General features: G+C 28.9%; 3 protein-coding genes across 4 annotated transcripts in view; 1 reads left to right on the forward strand and 2 right to left on the reverse strand.

The window, feature by feature from the left end:
- Positions 1-745: 745 nt before the first annotated feature.
- LOC112685293 (myosin regulatory light chain sqh) lies at positions 746-4,154 on the reverse strand. 2 transcript variants are annotated; one of them, XM_025557140.1, is made up of 4 exons: positions 4,025-4,154; positions 1,429-1,627; positions 1,125-1,354; positions 746-882 (listed from the first exon to the last, which is right to left on the reverse strand). In XM_025557140.1, exons 2-4 carry the CDS (start codon positions 1,613-1,615, stop codon positions 778-780), a joined length of 522 nt encoding a protein of 173 aa, XP_025412925.1. In that variant the 5' UTR covers positions 1,616-1,627; positions 4,025-4,154; the 3' UTR covers positions 746-777. The 2 variants fall into 2 exon arrangements, with proteins under 2 accessions (XP_025412925.1, XP_025412920.1); XM_025557135.1 differs by lacking the exon at positions 4,025-4,154 and adding an exon at positions 3,159-3,446.
- On the forward strand, positions 3,611-14,755 carry LOC112685308 (mitochondrial import receptor subunit TOM20 homolog). The gene is made up of 2 exons (XM_025557150.1): positions 3,611-3,947; positions 13,960-14,755. The coding sequence occupies exons 1-2, from the start codon at positions 3,939-3,941 to the stop codon at positions 14,431-14,433; spliced, it is 483 nt and encodes a 160-aa protein (XP_025412935.1). The 5' UTR covers positions 3,611-3,938; the 3' UTR covers positions 14,434-14,755.
- Positions 7,495-15,427, reverse strand: part of LOC112685282 (sushi, von Willebrand factor type A, EGF and pentraxin domain-containing protein 1) — a 58,607-nt gene continuing 50,674 nt past the window's right edge. Inside the window, exons 5-20 of the mRNA XM_025557127.1 lie at positions 12,390-12,485; positions 12,177-12,299; positions 11,815-12,099; positions 11,136-11,285; positions 10,866-11,045; positions 10,597-10,779; positions 10,392-10,513; positions 10,075-10,315; positions 9,820-9,993; positions 9,529-9,708; positions 9,135-9,371; positions 8,795-8,974; positions 8,548-8,721; positions 8,301-8,480; positions 8,102-8,210; positions 7,495-8,037 (exon numbers count right to left, since the gene is read on the reverse strand). Coding sequence (XP_025412912.1) covers positions 7,797-8,037; positions 8,102-8,210; positions 8,301-8,480; positions 8,548-8,721; positions 8,795-8,974; positions 9,135-9,371; positions 9,529-9,708; positions 9,820-9,993; positions 10,075-10,315; positions 10,392-10,513; positions 10,597-10,779; positions 10,866-11,045; positions 11,136-11,285; positions 11,815-12,099; positions 12,177-12,299; positions 12,390-12,485 — 2,855 coding nt within the window. The 3' untranslated portion in view covers positions 7,495-7,796. The remainder of the gene's footprint in view (positions 8,038-8,101; positions 8,211-8,300; positions 8,481-8,547; positions 8,722-8,794; positions 8,975-9,134; positions 9,372-9,528; positions 9,709-9,819; positions 9,994-10,074; positions 10,316-10,391; positions 10,514-10,596; positions 10,780-10,865; positions 11,046-11,135; positions 11,286-11,814; positions 12,100-12,176; positions 12,300-12,389; positions 12,486-15,427) is intronic.

The raw sequence follows: 15,427 nt of genomic DNA on the forward strand, positions 1-15,427 counted from the left end.
ATCAACTAATATTCCAAGCTTCTCCAACAAAAACAAGATTGAATAATAGTTTTTATTTAAATTATCAACAGGAATTATTTAAAATGTATAAATTATTATAACTTACCAACACTGCAGTATCTAAAATTATGTTCATTGTAAATATCTATAAAATTGATCCTTTTTGTTTTACCACTTTTAATTAATTTAAAAATTATGTATCTATTAATCTAGTTTTACATATTACATGATATAACTATATCCTACATTATATTTCATATTGTTGATAATGATTAATTTTTGTTTTACCTTTTTCAATTTGTATATAATCCTGGTTTAATATTCCTCATGATTGTTATTATTGCTAGATTTATATTATACTTAAATATGTAATTGGGTCTAAAATCATTTAATTTTCAAGTAATTAAATAAATAATATTATAGACAGGACAGATAAAAATATTAAAAGTATAAAATTTTTTTTTATTAATTATACAGAAAAGTTATATATATATACATATACATATATATATTTTTATAGCCAAGAGTAACAGAAAAAGTATATAAATGCAATTTTTATGAATAAATAATTCTAAATGGAAAAATTTCTAAGTATATGTTAAAAAATAAAAATGGTTATATATACTTAATAAATAATTATTTCACCCACTATTTTGTATTGATTATAATTAAATAATACATTTTTTTTATATAAATATAAATACTCTTAAAAATTAAGATGTTATATCGTGGAGTAAACTTTGTATAAAGTGATATGCAAGTAAAAAAAAAAAAAAGTTAAACTTCATCTTTTTCTTTTGCACCATGTTTCAAAATACGTGTGAATTCTATGTAATTAAACATCCCCTTTGAAATAGGAGCTTCACGATACATTTCATCAACCTAAAAAAAAGATTATCTTATAGAAGTAATAAAAAAATTCTTTCTACTAAAAGTGATTTATAATATCTTATAAATCTTCTACTTTTTTTTTTTTTTTTTTTTTTTATAATTTTCATTATTTTTCAAAATTATAAATTCGAAGTATTAAAATTGTCAGGACATTTAATTAAATCCATGGCCTAAATATTTATTATAATTATATAGCATATTATATTCTTGAAATATAAATTAAGTATACATACATCTTCATCTGTGAATCTATCTCCCATAGTAACTAAAAGTTCTCTGAGACGTTCTTCATTAATAACACCTTCATTGTTTTCGTCAAAGCAACCAAAAGCGTTTTTAATTACATCTTCCGGATCTGTACCTTGAAGTCTTTCGCCAAATAATGTAAGAAACATAGTGAAATTAATTGGGCCAGGTGCATCATTCATCATACCTTCCAAATAGTCGTCAGTTGGGTCTTTGCCTAAACAATTATTTAATACTCATTAATATATAAATATATATATTTGAATGGTTATATTAAAAATAATATGAAACCTAAAGAAGCCAACATATCATGCAAATCTTCTTTATCAATAAACCCATCACGATTTTGATCTATCAAATTAAATGCTTCCTTAAATTCTTGTATCTGTGCCTGCCCAAACATGGCAAACACATTAGACGTGGCACGCTGCGCCCGTTTCTTTGTGGTTGCCCTCCTCACTGCCGTTTTCCGTGACATACTTGATTCGCTCTAAAATTAATGTAACAATGGCAGTAATATTTTTTTTTTTTAATGCAAAAATTAAATAAAAATATAAATTTAATTTTGATTATAATATTGATGATAACCTTTAACAATTTAACAAACAGAAATCAAACATAATTATTATACAGTAAGTCAGAATCACATGATACCAAATGCATATAATGATTCAATAAGTTTATCTAAAAACTTGTTAGTATTTATTAAATACTAACTAATATATATTAAAAAAAAAAAAAAAATATAGCATACATTATTTGAAGTTTACTTTTTTGGCTTTATCATCATTAAACAATTTAATAATTTTATATTCAGGATGATATTTACTATAGAAAAATAACTTTATGCGTAGTGTTCATAAAATTAAAAATTAAATACTTATTTGAATTATAAAAAATATTATAATGGTTATCACAGAATTTTATTATAAAATTAATTAATAATTAACATTACAAAAAAAAATAAAAAACTCATGATCTATTAATTTTATATTACTTTGACTAGTGATAAATAAACTAATGGTTTAAAAATGTATGAGTAATATAGGTCAATCCAAATAAAATAATATACATATTAGAATTATTTTTAAAATACCTTATTCTTCTGTTGAATAATTTTTTTATTTAATTTTATAAACAATTACTGGCTCATTGGGAAATTTCATTACGGCCCATTCTACCCTGAATACAAATTATTAAATCTAAAAAAATTATGGAAAATGTTAACTTAAAAAATTATACATGAGTTCCTATTTGAGGTTTCATAATTCTCAAAGATTTCAGCACCTGTTTTGGATAATATACAAAAGAAAAATATGATTTATTAGAAAAGTACAAAAACAATTTTTTTTGAACATCATGATGGAAAAATATGAAAAATATTTTTAAAAGGATAATATCGAATTAATTAATTTATAATTATTCTAGATATGAATTTAATTTACTATATTATCCGACTTAGATAATAATAGGTAACTAGCTCAACAAAGTTTTCTTAGAATTCATAAAATAAAATAAATTTTGGTGTATAGAAATTCTTAAGATTAATAAATGAATATTGTTATCAATGTTCAGAACATTAAATACTCTGAGTCAGCAAAAAGGAATGTTTTAATATTGATAAAAAAAATAAAGGAATTATAATGCAAACCAATTTAAAAATAACATTTCAAATGTGTCGACATAATGGTCCGAGAAAATAATAATTAATTTTTAAATTAATCATACAAATTTGAAAAAAGGCCGTATATTCAAGTCTCAAGGACAAGAAAATCAGTAACGGTGACTAGATACTAATAACTTTATAAGACGTTGCCCATTTGAGTATGATACCCGAAAGAATGTAGGAGTCCAAAAATCGTGTAGTCTACGCCAAATGTATACAAACGAACGAAAACGATTTGATCATTGAATAACTCGAAGTAAAGGCGATTATATAATTTTCTATGTTTAATGACTCACCAATAATTATAACATTCTTTACCTTCCTTTAATGGTAGTCGTGTGTTTTTAATACTTACAATTTTGAAGTCTTAAAAAGTAACAGGTTGCAAGGAAAAATGTCTTCTCGGACGTCTGTCGGGAAGACACGTAACAAAAATGGTTTGCGGACGGCACGACGTGCGTAAGTCAGGATGTGCGGAAAACGATTGAAAATTTTCGTTGTAAATACCGATGGCAGTCTGGGATCGGGCGGCGGTGAGAGTCTACGAAGATAAGCCCCGCAGAGGTGTGAGTCACTACGGTGGACTACATACAGTAACAATAGGTGGGGTGTTTGAGATACATGTGTATGATACTAAAAATTATAATGTCTCTCTGTCATGGTGATACGCACTATCTCTTTTGTTATTGCCAAACCGACGTGATGTCTGGCGGTGAAATGCGGCGAAAAAATCTCTGCAGGCGGGGCGGGCGGAGAAACGCGACGACCATCTCTAGCACAACCACCTCGAGGTCGGTTTCACTACTTGGTATGTGGACACACTGAAACGTTAATCATTTCCCCCCTGCCGGCTGCCCGTGTATTAGCGTGCGTGTGCTATAGTGTTTCGTTTGCGTTATAGTTTTCGGTGAGAAACGAAATACAATTTCTGACCCACACCCGGTCCACGTTTTCTGCGAAGAGTTTAACCCGCACGAGACGAAAACGAGATGAAAACGGACCGCGCACGTCGCTGATCGTATGTAATTGGGTTTTTCGCTTATGCCATTAAACTGTTCGGCGGCGACGGACGACTGTTTTGCACACCACCTCGACAATACCTCTGATAGCGCGTGCGTTTCGACGGGAATTCGCCATGATAACGGTGAGTGGGATGTAAAATAATAAATAAACGACCCCAAATAATGAAAACAATCACAATCGGCGGCATGTGTCACTTACCCCGGTGTATAAACCTTCAAATATTTCCGAGTCAGTCTTGTGATGGAATCGGCTTCGCCACGGTTTTTGAAACTGTAAATGGACTGTTGATGCCGTGACGGCATGTGCGCATACTGGTGGAATTGTGTATTCTGCCTTATATGGACACGGTGTTGTGAAAGCTCGTACCTCGATCTATTATTACTTAATATGGTCATGTAAAAACCGTGTGTGTAAGCAGTGTCCTCACCTCTTCCCACCCGTCCACCACCGCGTTTTGTCCTTACCGCCACCGCTATCATAGGAAAATAACATTTACGAGATTCGTAGACTTTATCCAGAATTATTGATTTTTCGTTGTCGCTTGTAGGATAGGTAAAGGGCTTGTAACATTGACCTTGACCTCTATTCTGGCCGATTATCATAAGGTCTGTTGGAGTAATATCAATTCAATAATATTTGTATCCCCTATCAACATTTACAAATATAGTACGTATTACAGTAATTGTATACATTTTTTAGTAATGTTTTCCATTTTTTCAGTTAGGTTAGGTGTATAAATCAATTTTTATTATTCATTATATTTAAACATTAGCGTGTTTAAATTCAAGTACATTTTTGAATGTTAAACATCTCTTAAAAAGTAATAAATTGAATTATTGATATCTGGATAAGATTATTTAACAGAACATTTATATTTTATGAATTATATTATGTGATATTTGTGTCTATTAACGAAATATTATTAAGTTTGAATTTAAAATTTGAGTATAAATTAAAAGTATGACTATACTTATTTTTGAACATTTATTTATTTTATTTTTCAATTTTTCATTACAAAAAATATTTTCTGCTTTAATTTTAGATCTAATATCTGATATTTAATAATACCTAACTAAGACAGACTAATCTTGTTGAATAATACTTATAGATTATCCTTTTTAATAGTTTTTTTTTTATATAAATTTATCAACTATTTTTTTCGGTTTTTTTCGGTTTTTAAATTTTTGCTTAAATAATTTTTATTGTCAAATTTTTCGAATTAATTTTCATATTCTGCAACTGTATATTATAAAGTGCCCAAACCAATTATTCCTTCCATCTTTTACAGTTATCTATTTGTCTTACATTTATTCACCATTTGGTATTACCTTATTTATCTTTTATACCTTTAATAGATTCAAAGCTTTGATTTTACACAATTTTGTAGATTTTACTGAATTAATGTTTTTCAATTTGTCGATTCAATAAGAGTTATTTTTACCAACACAAAACCTTTTTATTTCTCTTTTTTATATACATAGTCAAAAGTAGAATCTTTTATATTTTTGATGTCCTGAGCTACTGAATTGAATTTCGAAAGAAAATTTCCCTGGAATGTCCTTATTACTTAGAATTTATGTACTCAATTCAATAGCTTTTATTTTATTTGTTCAAAGAAGTAGAAATGAGAAAAGTTGATCCAAATTTGGTATTGAACTTTTGTTTCAATTTTTATGTGATTAATCTTCATAAATAATACACAATTAAGGAAATAAACTGTTTTAGTCCTTGTTATTGACATATTATTTTTAATTAAATGATTCGTAAAAGTTCTAGCTTTCTATTTTGTCCAAAGTAAATTATTGATTAATTCAGCTTATTCTAAAATTCATTGAGTTAGGTAAAATAATATTTATTAAAAATATTTTATTATACATTAAATATAATTTTTTAGATAATGTTTATAATATTATAGTATATGTACAAGGTATCATGACATATTATGTATCTGTTATCCATTATGCTAATTATGAAATAATTTTAAATTTGTAAGAATTATTTTATCAAGAAAAGTATAATTTTTAAATTATTAACTAGACGTATAAACATTAAAAAAAAAATGGATTAATCAAAATGTATTTCTTTATTGGTATTTGCCATCATAATGTAGATGAAGTATATGTAGTCTAAGTAAACTGTATATTAAGATAAAGTAAAAGTTTCTCAAGTTACATGCATGAATACAATACATACATATGTAAGCCTAGTTGGTTATTATTATTGTGATAATTAATAGACAACTAAACATCCATCACTAAACATATTTTGTTGTGATTCAGTTTAATAGTTGTCTCTCTCCCATATGTTCCATACTGATATATTATTATATAAATTGTATTCACTACATTTGTAAACATTCATAGGTACCTCAGATATTTGATAAAACTATTGTTCTGTGATATAGGTATTTGTGATATATTTAATTTGTTTTACTTTTTACTTAATTTATATTCTTAAGAACAGTAAAATCATGAAAACTTATTAGAATTATTATTATTAATACGTTAATAATACATTATTTCCTAGTATAATTGTAATCCTAATGCATTGTAGAAAAAGAAAAATATTTTTTTTTTGGTATTCTTCTAATAAAAATGTTATTTTATTTTAATGTTTTTCTTTTTAGTAGGTCATGGTCACATTGAATACATTTTTGTTCGTAAAATAGTTAGTGTTCCAGTGATATCGTCTTAGTGACATTTTTTTTTTGGATTACAAAGAATTATCTGTATCTTTATGATAATTCTCTTTTAATTTGAAGATAGCTGTGTTGTCACCATCATAGAAATTAATGGGTGTAAGAAATATATTAAAAAAAAATTAATTCTGTGAATTTCATCATATTATAAAACAAGATTCTCAACCTTTTGAGATACAAGCACCCTTTCATACTACTTAATGATATCATGTCCCCCCTCTAATTCATATTGTGTTAAATATATATATATATATATATGTATCTACCAATATAAATGTATAAATGTTTATATTTACATCATACTTTTAATGTTGGTTATTGGATTTATATTATAATATGAAAATCAATGAAGTTTTTCAAATATTAAATCAATCTATTTGTTAAAAAAAAATATAATTAAATATTATTAAAACAAATTATATTATATTCACTTTTTTAAAATTAAAATTAAAAGTATATTTATTAATGTGAATATATTTATTTAAACACTAAAACCAATAAATTTAATCATGAAAAATAAATAATATTATTTTCTACTCTTTTAATTTTAAGGTCTGAGTTTGATACAAAAACTAAATTTAAATGTGATTTACATTTGCTCAAATTATTATTATTCCAAATAACAATGTTATATTGACCTTAAATCAAAATCATTCAATTACAATCATTTATCATTATTTTTAAATGCATCTAAAATAACAAAATATACAAAAGAAAACCAATATGTATAATTCAATAAATAATTATTTTTAGAATAAAATATTATAGCATGTCTTTAGTAACAAAAAAATATTTGATACAATCATTAAAGTACAAGTATAGTTTATTTGAGAATTATTAAAATACAAGAATAAATATATCTCTTGAATATTAATATAAAAACCTCAATACTCAATTGACAATCATTTTTTTTAATAATTATAGTTGAAGTGTTAACTTATCAAAAACGGATCACATATTTATAAAATACTTAATATTTATTATGACTTATTTAATATAACTCACAGCTCACTCATTTTACATATTAAATAATAATTCAAGTGTACAAACAATTTAAATATATTCATGAGACATAATCAACAAAGCTTTTTCTCAAATAAAAGAATGCAAATTCTTGTATTTCTTATTCCAAATCAACATGTTTTTTAGTGTATTTTCTGTGGTTTGTTACGTCTTACTATTACTAATTATGTACATTTAATATAAATTTATATTTACTATATTTACAATAATACAAATATTACAAATATCTTAAATCATAAATTTGGAACATTATCGAATAGCTACACCATTAATAGTTACAGTAGCTCCAGAGTGATCTGATTTTGCTTTAGAGACCGGGGATGGCTCATAGTAACTACTTGGCTCGTCATATGTATAATCTGTTACTGAATCATAAATATGATTCTGTACATCACTTAATGAAGCATATGACATGACTGCTGTATTTTGTTCTTCTTTTCGTACAGCTCCTTCAACATTTTCTGTATTTTTGACTGGAGTAGGTCTTTTACTATTATAAAATAATATTTTTTAGATGAAATGTATTCATTTAAATATATTATAAATAAACTTACAGTCTTAAATATATTAATGCAAGGAGTATGACTAGGAATAAAACAATGCCACCTCCAACAGTTACAGCTAGACTTAATGTTCTATTGTCACTTATTGCTGCACTTATTACTGTCAAAAAATTATGTAGAAATTATTAAAAAATAAGTTTTAACATTTATTGTTATTAAATATAAATATATATTCATATGTATTGCTTACATTGACAATAAGGTTGTTCTCCTGACCACTGTCCATCATCCAAACATTTTCTCATATAAGGACCCATTCTTTGAAAATGAGGAATACAATGGTATTCCGCTGCACTATTATATGTTGTGGTATCATTCATTATTATGACTCTGCCATTCTCAATTGCACCCGGATGTTTACAGTCTACCACTAATTGAAGTATAAAAATTATATATTGTACACACTAAATTTGAATTAAATAAAAGTTCTATTTTACTTTGACATGTTGGTGGTCTTCCACTCCATGATCCTTTTGGCAAACAATGTCTTGTGTTGTTATCAATCGTGAAATATCCCCGTGGACATGTATATTCAGCTGTTCCGCCAACTGTTCTTGATGTTACTTTGACTAGTAGATTATTTTCGCTTTTGAGATCATCGCAGTTAATTTCTTTATAAGTGCAAACACATATGTTAATATAATTAAATTTGACTTTGTTCTATTTTTCTAATATATTCAATACCTTGGCATTTTGGCGTTTCTGAACTCCATGTACCATTTTCAAGACATAATCTTCTTCCATGTCCATCGAGTTGGAAGTGTTCATCACACTCATACAATACAGCTGAACCGTAATATGTAACATTTGACACTAAATTGAATTTTCCATTATCAATACTCTCAGGAGTTCCACAATCAACATCTAAAAAATGTATTAGTATGTTATTAATAATCCTTTAGGAAGGCTGGGGAAGTATCACAGATAAATTGATTACATTTTTACATAAACAGTACATACATTGTTTTAATAGTTATTACTAATATGTAGTTTATTATTATTAATAATAAAATTGAATACGTACAAACACATTGTGGTATTACACCTGTCCATGAACCAGTGTCATCACAATTACTAATTGGTTCCCCGACTACCTTATACCCTCGTTCACAACGATATTTTACTAGTGCTCCAATTTTGTATGTTGATGTTGAAATTGGATCAGAAGAAGTTCTTATTAAAGTTCGTCCGTATGAACGATCATTGCCTGTTACTGATAATATTCCGTGTTCTGGACGAATTGGTTCCGGACATCTTATTTCTTTTAAAAAAATTATATTTTTATATTAATTATAAAGTAAATGCGTTGTTAATTTCATTAGCTTTTTTTCTTTATGATTTATATCTATATTTTTCTATATGATCTATATCTATATTTTTCTTTATGACTTCATTTTTTTAGTAAAATAGTAAATTACCTTCACATTTTGGAGCTGTCCCGCTCCATGCTTGATTTTCTTGACAATATCGTATAGCTGTTCCGGTCAATCTATAGTTATTACTACAGCTATATTTGACCTCACTATCAAGGTGTGTAGAATCATTGGAGTAGTGTAATGTACCATAAACCGGTGGTGTAAGTTTACCGCAATCAATATCTGCAAACACATTATATTTTTATGAATAGGGGTAAGTGTAAAAGTAATATGGTTTAAATATTAAAAGTGTTTATTAAAAGACGAGAAACCACAATTAGTAAGGTTACTTACATTGACATTCTGGTGGTGTTGTACTCCATTCACCATTATTATTACACTGTAAAATCGATATGCCAATCAATTTATGACCTGGGTCACAATGGTATTCGATGCTCGAGTGAATATTGAAGTCGTAGCCAACCACATAACCTCCTGTAGGCACTTCGGGTTCTTGACAAGTAATCACTGTCAATAAAAACCGACGACAAAAAATTAATTACTTATATAATAAACAACCTTATATAATTTAATATTCTCAATGTTTACATTGACACGTGGGCGGATCTGCGGACCATTTCGCTTCTTTGGTACAAATTTGACGACGGCTAGTGTGAGGTTGAAGCCAATAATCTTGTTCACATGTATACTCAACAATACTACCGTGTGTCGTGGTACCGTTGATTAACGTAGCCAATCCGTTTTCTATTATTTGTGGTGGGCCGCAGTCTACAAACCTACAGACTAACGGTTTTCCTACCCATTCGCCACCAAGTCCACATTTTAACTCCTATATGGTTGAAAAGTCGCGTACATTATTTTGGTTTAAAAAATACACAAAACGGTCAATATTTGATTGTACTAACCTGTTGTCCACCGATAGCTACGAATCCTTGTTGACACGAATAGGTGACAGCGGATCCTGCTTTATGACCCATTATGTTCATTGTGGCTCCCTGTACTTCAGGAGGATCTCCGCACCAATCGACTAAAAAAAAAAAATTATAATTTATGACGTAATACATACTGATTAATACTCATACAAGATTTTAACACAAAATAATTACGTACACAAACATTGTGGAGTGCGTCCACTCCATTTTCCTTCATCGGTACACGTTCTTTTAGCGTCACCATTTGATAAACTGTAATTTTGATTGCAAGAATATTTAGCAATCGCCATATAAGTGGTTCTGTTATTTTCTAACGTGATGGTACCGTTTTCTATACCGTTCAATGGCCCGCAATCGACGTCTGTACAAAAATAAATTTATTTATAAATTTACACCTATGGAATCACATGATTAATCTGAAACTTAGGTCAATTTTTTTGTATTTACATTTGCACGTCGGTGCCGATCCAGTCCAAAACCCATTGGCTCCGCACGTTCTCTTGGCCGGCCCCTGCGTAGAATGTCCTTCAGGACATTGGTATTCTATGACCGACGACACTTTAAAGGTGTACGGACTTGCGATTGTGCTGTTTATCTTGATTTCGGGACTTCCACATGTCATTGGTGCTACAAAATAGAGTTGCAAACGTGAATTAGATACTTAATTAAATCATATACCTAATAACGGATGAAAACTCTGAAAATCGAGACACTTACTGTATTGGCAAATCCAATGTAAATAATCTAAATTGCATCCTACGTCGTTCCACAACCATTCACGCCCTCCGTCAAGTACTACGCAATTCTGTTCGCCGTTGTAGTTGTTCGGTTGATCTTTTCCCCACGTCGGTTTCGTTATCACGTCTCCTGCAGTAGAAAATGTATATATAATTATGTAGATATGCGTATAATATGTGATGATGATATAAATACATTGCCTTATTCGTATGCCCTTTTTAATAATCGGTGAATTATGTCCAGAGCCATCCCTATGATGAAAATCAAAGGGGGGGAGGGTTGAATAATATAAAAAATGTTGACTACAATTTTTTTACTCAATGCATGTAGTATAATTAACTATATGTAGTCGTATTTTTACTTTTTAACATGTATATATGTTTCAGTGTCGCATGTTCTTAAAATTGACAGTTTAATTATATATATATACAATATTTTATCTTGTATAATAAATAGCTATTATAAATTTTATTCGTGTATACACTGTATTACGAAATATGTAATACTTGTTTTCTGTAAGTAAAATTAGGTCCTAGGCTATAATAATAAAACTGGTGTTTTCGTTGGGGGTGAGACACTTCCCTAAGATCCCCCTTCGAGACGGCCCTGATTATGTCGTGTATATATGGTATAGTTAAATAATGCATTAAATTTTTACCATTCACCCATTTCCACGTCCTTGAGGTCAATCCTGGCTCCTTTTGTGCTCCGATCCAAATTAATTGAGTTTTTAACCTGGGTTTCCGCCGTTCGAGTTCGGCTGCTAGAAATGTCGAAGATGACCCCCGAAAGCCGTGCACAATGTCCCCACTAGTCGCTTGACATTTTTGCCGTGCCTCTGCAAATGACGCACCCCGGTTTACGTTGAATTCGTAACATTTGTTGTCGAAGACAGCCACGTCATTGGAAGAACTTCCCGGCGCGCAGCGATCGATAGAGAATTCTATACGTACATAATACAAACGAATTGGTTGTTTTTTAAATGAATGCGTGTTAAAATTAGTATATGGGGATACTAACCTTCGGTAGAATACACTTCGACTTCGCATAAAGACAACGATCCTTCAACGCCCACCAATTGTAGAAACACGTGCTGTCCAACAATTTGTCGCGCGCAACTTAAAACTTTTGTTGTTCCTTCTTCTAAAATACGAAATCCGAATCCGGTTATGTAGTGTTATTAGTCACTTCTTCACTCGTAGAAAATAGGTGATTAATAAATATTTATCTTACCTATTGTTCCTGGGAACCATGAACACAATGGATTCCTTTGCAGTTCTGTACTACTATTTCCAACTCTAATCTCTATGTCTTGTAATGGTTGATGACCTAAATATTTCATATGTTTGTTAGTTTCTTCGATAATATTATGAAACTTTATATGCACTTTTCAACGGTTAAAATGTACACAGAATACAAATATAAATAATTAATTTTCCCCATTTATTGTGTTGTTTTTGTGGTAAATATACATTTGGAAAAAAACTGAAACGGATGCGGCGTACAAACATATATAGTTGACCAGTTATTGTTTTTACGTTCTGTTAAAGTATTAACTAAAAAAAAAATTAAACGAAAAAAGGTTGTGGGCGATACAACGCAGTAGGTTCATTACTACTCGAAACTAGTTTTTGTATTATATCTAGTTACCCTACCACTTTTTTTTATTGTTAATAATATTAATATTATTTATATTTTGATAATACCATGTCATTGTCTTATTTGTAACCTTGTGATGGTCAGATTATATTAATATTTGTATTCAAACCATAATTTGTAAAATGATAAATGTGTCAATTGATGTCAACTCTCGGATTATTTTATTGGAATATATGGAATTATGTATTTAGATTGTTGTATACTCTATAGCGATTTTTTGATAGAAAGTAATAATTAGGGAACGGATTTGTATTTATATAAATATAATTATATTATAACTAATAAAATTAATATTGATATTAAATATTATTATTTAATATTAATATTAATTATAAATATATTTATATTTTTATTGAAAAGAGATATTTAAGATTCGAAGAAATGTTCATGGTTTAAATCATTCCTATTAATATGATGCTACTTTTATTTTACATATTTCAGTAATTTGTAAATATTTTTAAACATATCTTATCATTTTATCATCCATACGTCTTCTTCGTACAAAAGTACAAGAAATTATTTCAAATTTAGATCCAGTAACTTTCATCGCTATTAGAAAAGCTCAAAATATTGTGCAAAATGAAACATTAAAAACTAATTTAATTTTCATCTCGGTGAATTTTAGTTTTATTGCACATACATTTACAAAAATTAGAAACAAAAATATGTCCTTAAATGAAAGTATGCAAATTGTTGAATCAACGATTGCAAAATGAAAACTCGTAAGCGGACCAATAGGAGATGTTGCAAAAAAGAAAACTCATTCTGTTACAGAAAAAAATTCCAGGCTATATTGATTTTCAATCAATCAATGACATAATGAGTGACAGACACCCAAAATGGATTACCGCCTTCTGATATTATGCGCTTCAATTATGCTTTAATCAACCGATGTAGGTTAATGTGGAACGATAATTTAGCCGTTTTAAAAATATTTTCAGATCTAACAAGCGACATTTAATATTTGATAATTTAATAATTATAATTTTTTTTTTTTTATTAAATTTTTTTTCCTCCATATTTGGCTGTTTTTAGCATGTATTTTATAAATTATATTTACATACATATGTACATATTTCTGTATTTTTATTACATATAAATTCGTTCCCCAGTAATAATAAAATATATTTATTTTTGGTTTCAGACCGAAGTATCAAAAACTGCGATTAGTGCAGCCGCCGCAGGCTTCGCAGGCCTATGTTTTGTCGGTTATTGCATTTATTTCGACCGCAAACGTCGCAGTGATCCTAATTTCAAATCAAACCTGCGTAAAAAGCGTCTGATGGCCAAAGAACAAGAACAAGCTGCGCGCGCCGCCAAATCAGCGTTCCCGGACTTCTCGGACCAACAGGCCGTGCAAAGGTTCTTTTTGCAGGAGGTACAAATGGGAGAGTCGTATTTGGAACAAGGAGACGTGGAAAAGGGAGTAGAGCACTTAGCTAATGCCGTCGTTGTCTGTGGGCAGCCGACTGAACTGTTGAACGTGCTGCAACGGACGTTACCGGAACGCGTGTTCGAGTTGCTCATCAAAAAACTGCCGGAGCTGGGCAAAAATCTCATGAGGAGACCGCAAACAGGTCCAGTCATTAAGGAGTTAGACGTATCCGACGTCGAATAGTAGACACTAGCAGCGATGAGACTCTGCCACTTATTTTTTTTCATATAAAAATTTCTTAGAAAAACTTGTCGGTTAGTTTATAATATATATTATATAAATAAGTTTATAGTGAACGAGCGTCTGTTGTATGTGCCTATTTTTAAAGGCTAAAAAACATACTCACAAGTATTTTAATAAAGTCGTTATATATAAGTAGTTTGTGGTTGTTGTTTCAACACACTATTCAGATTTGTTTACCAAGTAAAGTGTATTTGTTAACGTTTTCTTTTTCTTTTTTAAATACGACACTTGAACTGGTGTTAGTTTTTTATATACGTTTATTTTTTTTAATTCACGAACAACATGTTTATAAATCGTACAAATGTAAAATGGAAAGAAAACGTGTTCATTTAAATGTCCCGCTGTAAGTAATTGTGTAATAATTACTATAGTATATTATGTATTATTTTCACAAAGACAACATCTCGTTATTACACTGTTATAATAATATTATGAATAGCCTCTTTATATACGTTTTATTAAACAGTTATGTATAGTTATAGCTTATACATGTATAACTAGATATGAAATGGATTTGGATGATTATTTTTTTATTATATTCTCTCACCCATGGGCTATTATAATATTATATTATGATCGAAATTATTAAAAGCAATAATAATATTATACGCCATTTTTTTTGTAATATTTAAATAAAAATTGACTGTAAAATCCAATGGTTTTGTTTTGATTATTATATATAATCTAATACATAGATGACTTAGTTGCGAATGAAAATGAGCGTTGTACCTATAAATACGTGTTAGCACATTCATCATAACACCGGATGGTTTGTTTGCCGTTTATATATTTCACGACGCGCACAATAATGATAATGTGACTTGTAGAGAATTCTAAAGACTATTAACTTGGCACTCAGTCGGAATGGTCAATTTGTGTATACTTATTTATAATTGTATACAATTTCGGTTGTGGTTTTTACACGAGCGAGATA

The sequence above is a fragment of the Sipha flava genome, unplaced genomic scaffold (genome assembly GCF_003268045.1).
Source record: "Sipha flava isolate LNK unplaced genomic scaffold, YSA_version1 106_pilon_pilon, whole genome shotgun sequence".
Taxonomy (NCBI): Eukaryota; Metazoa; Arthropoda; class Insecta; order Hemiptera; family Aphididae; genus Sipha; species Sipha flava.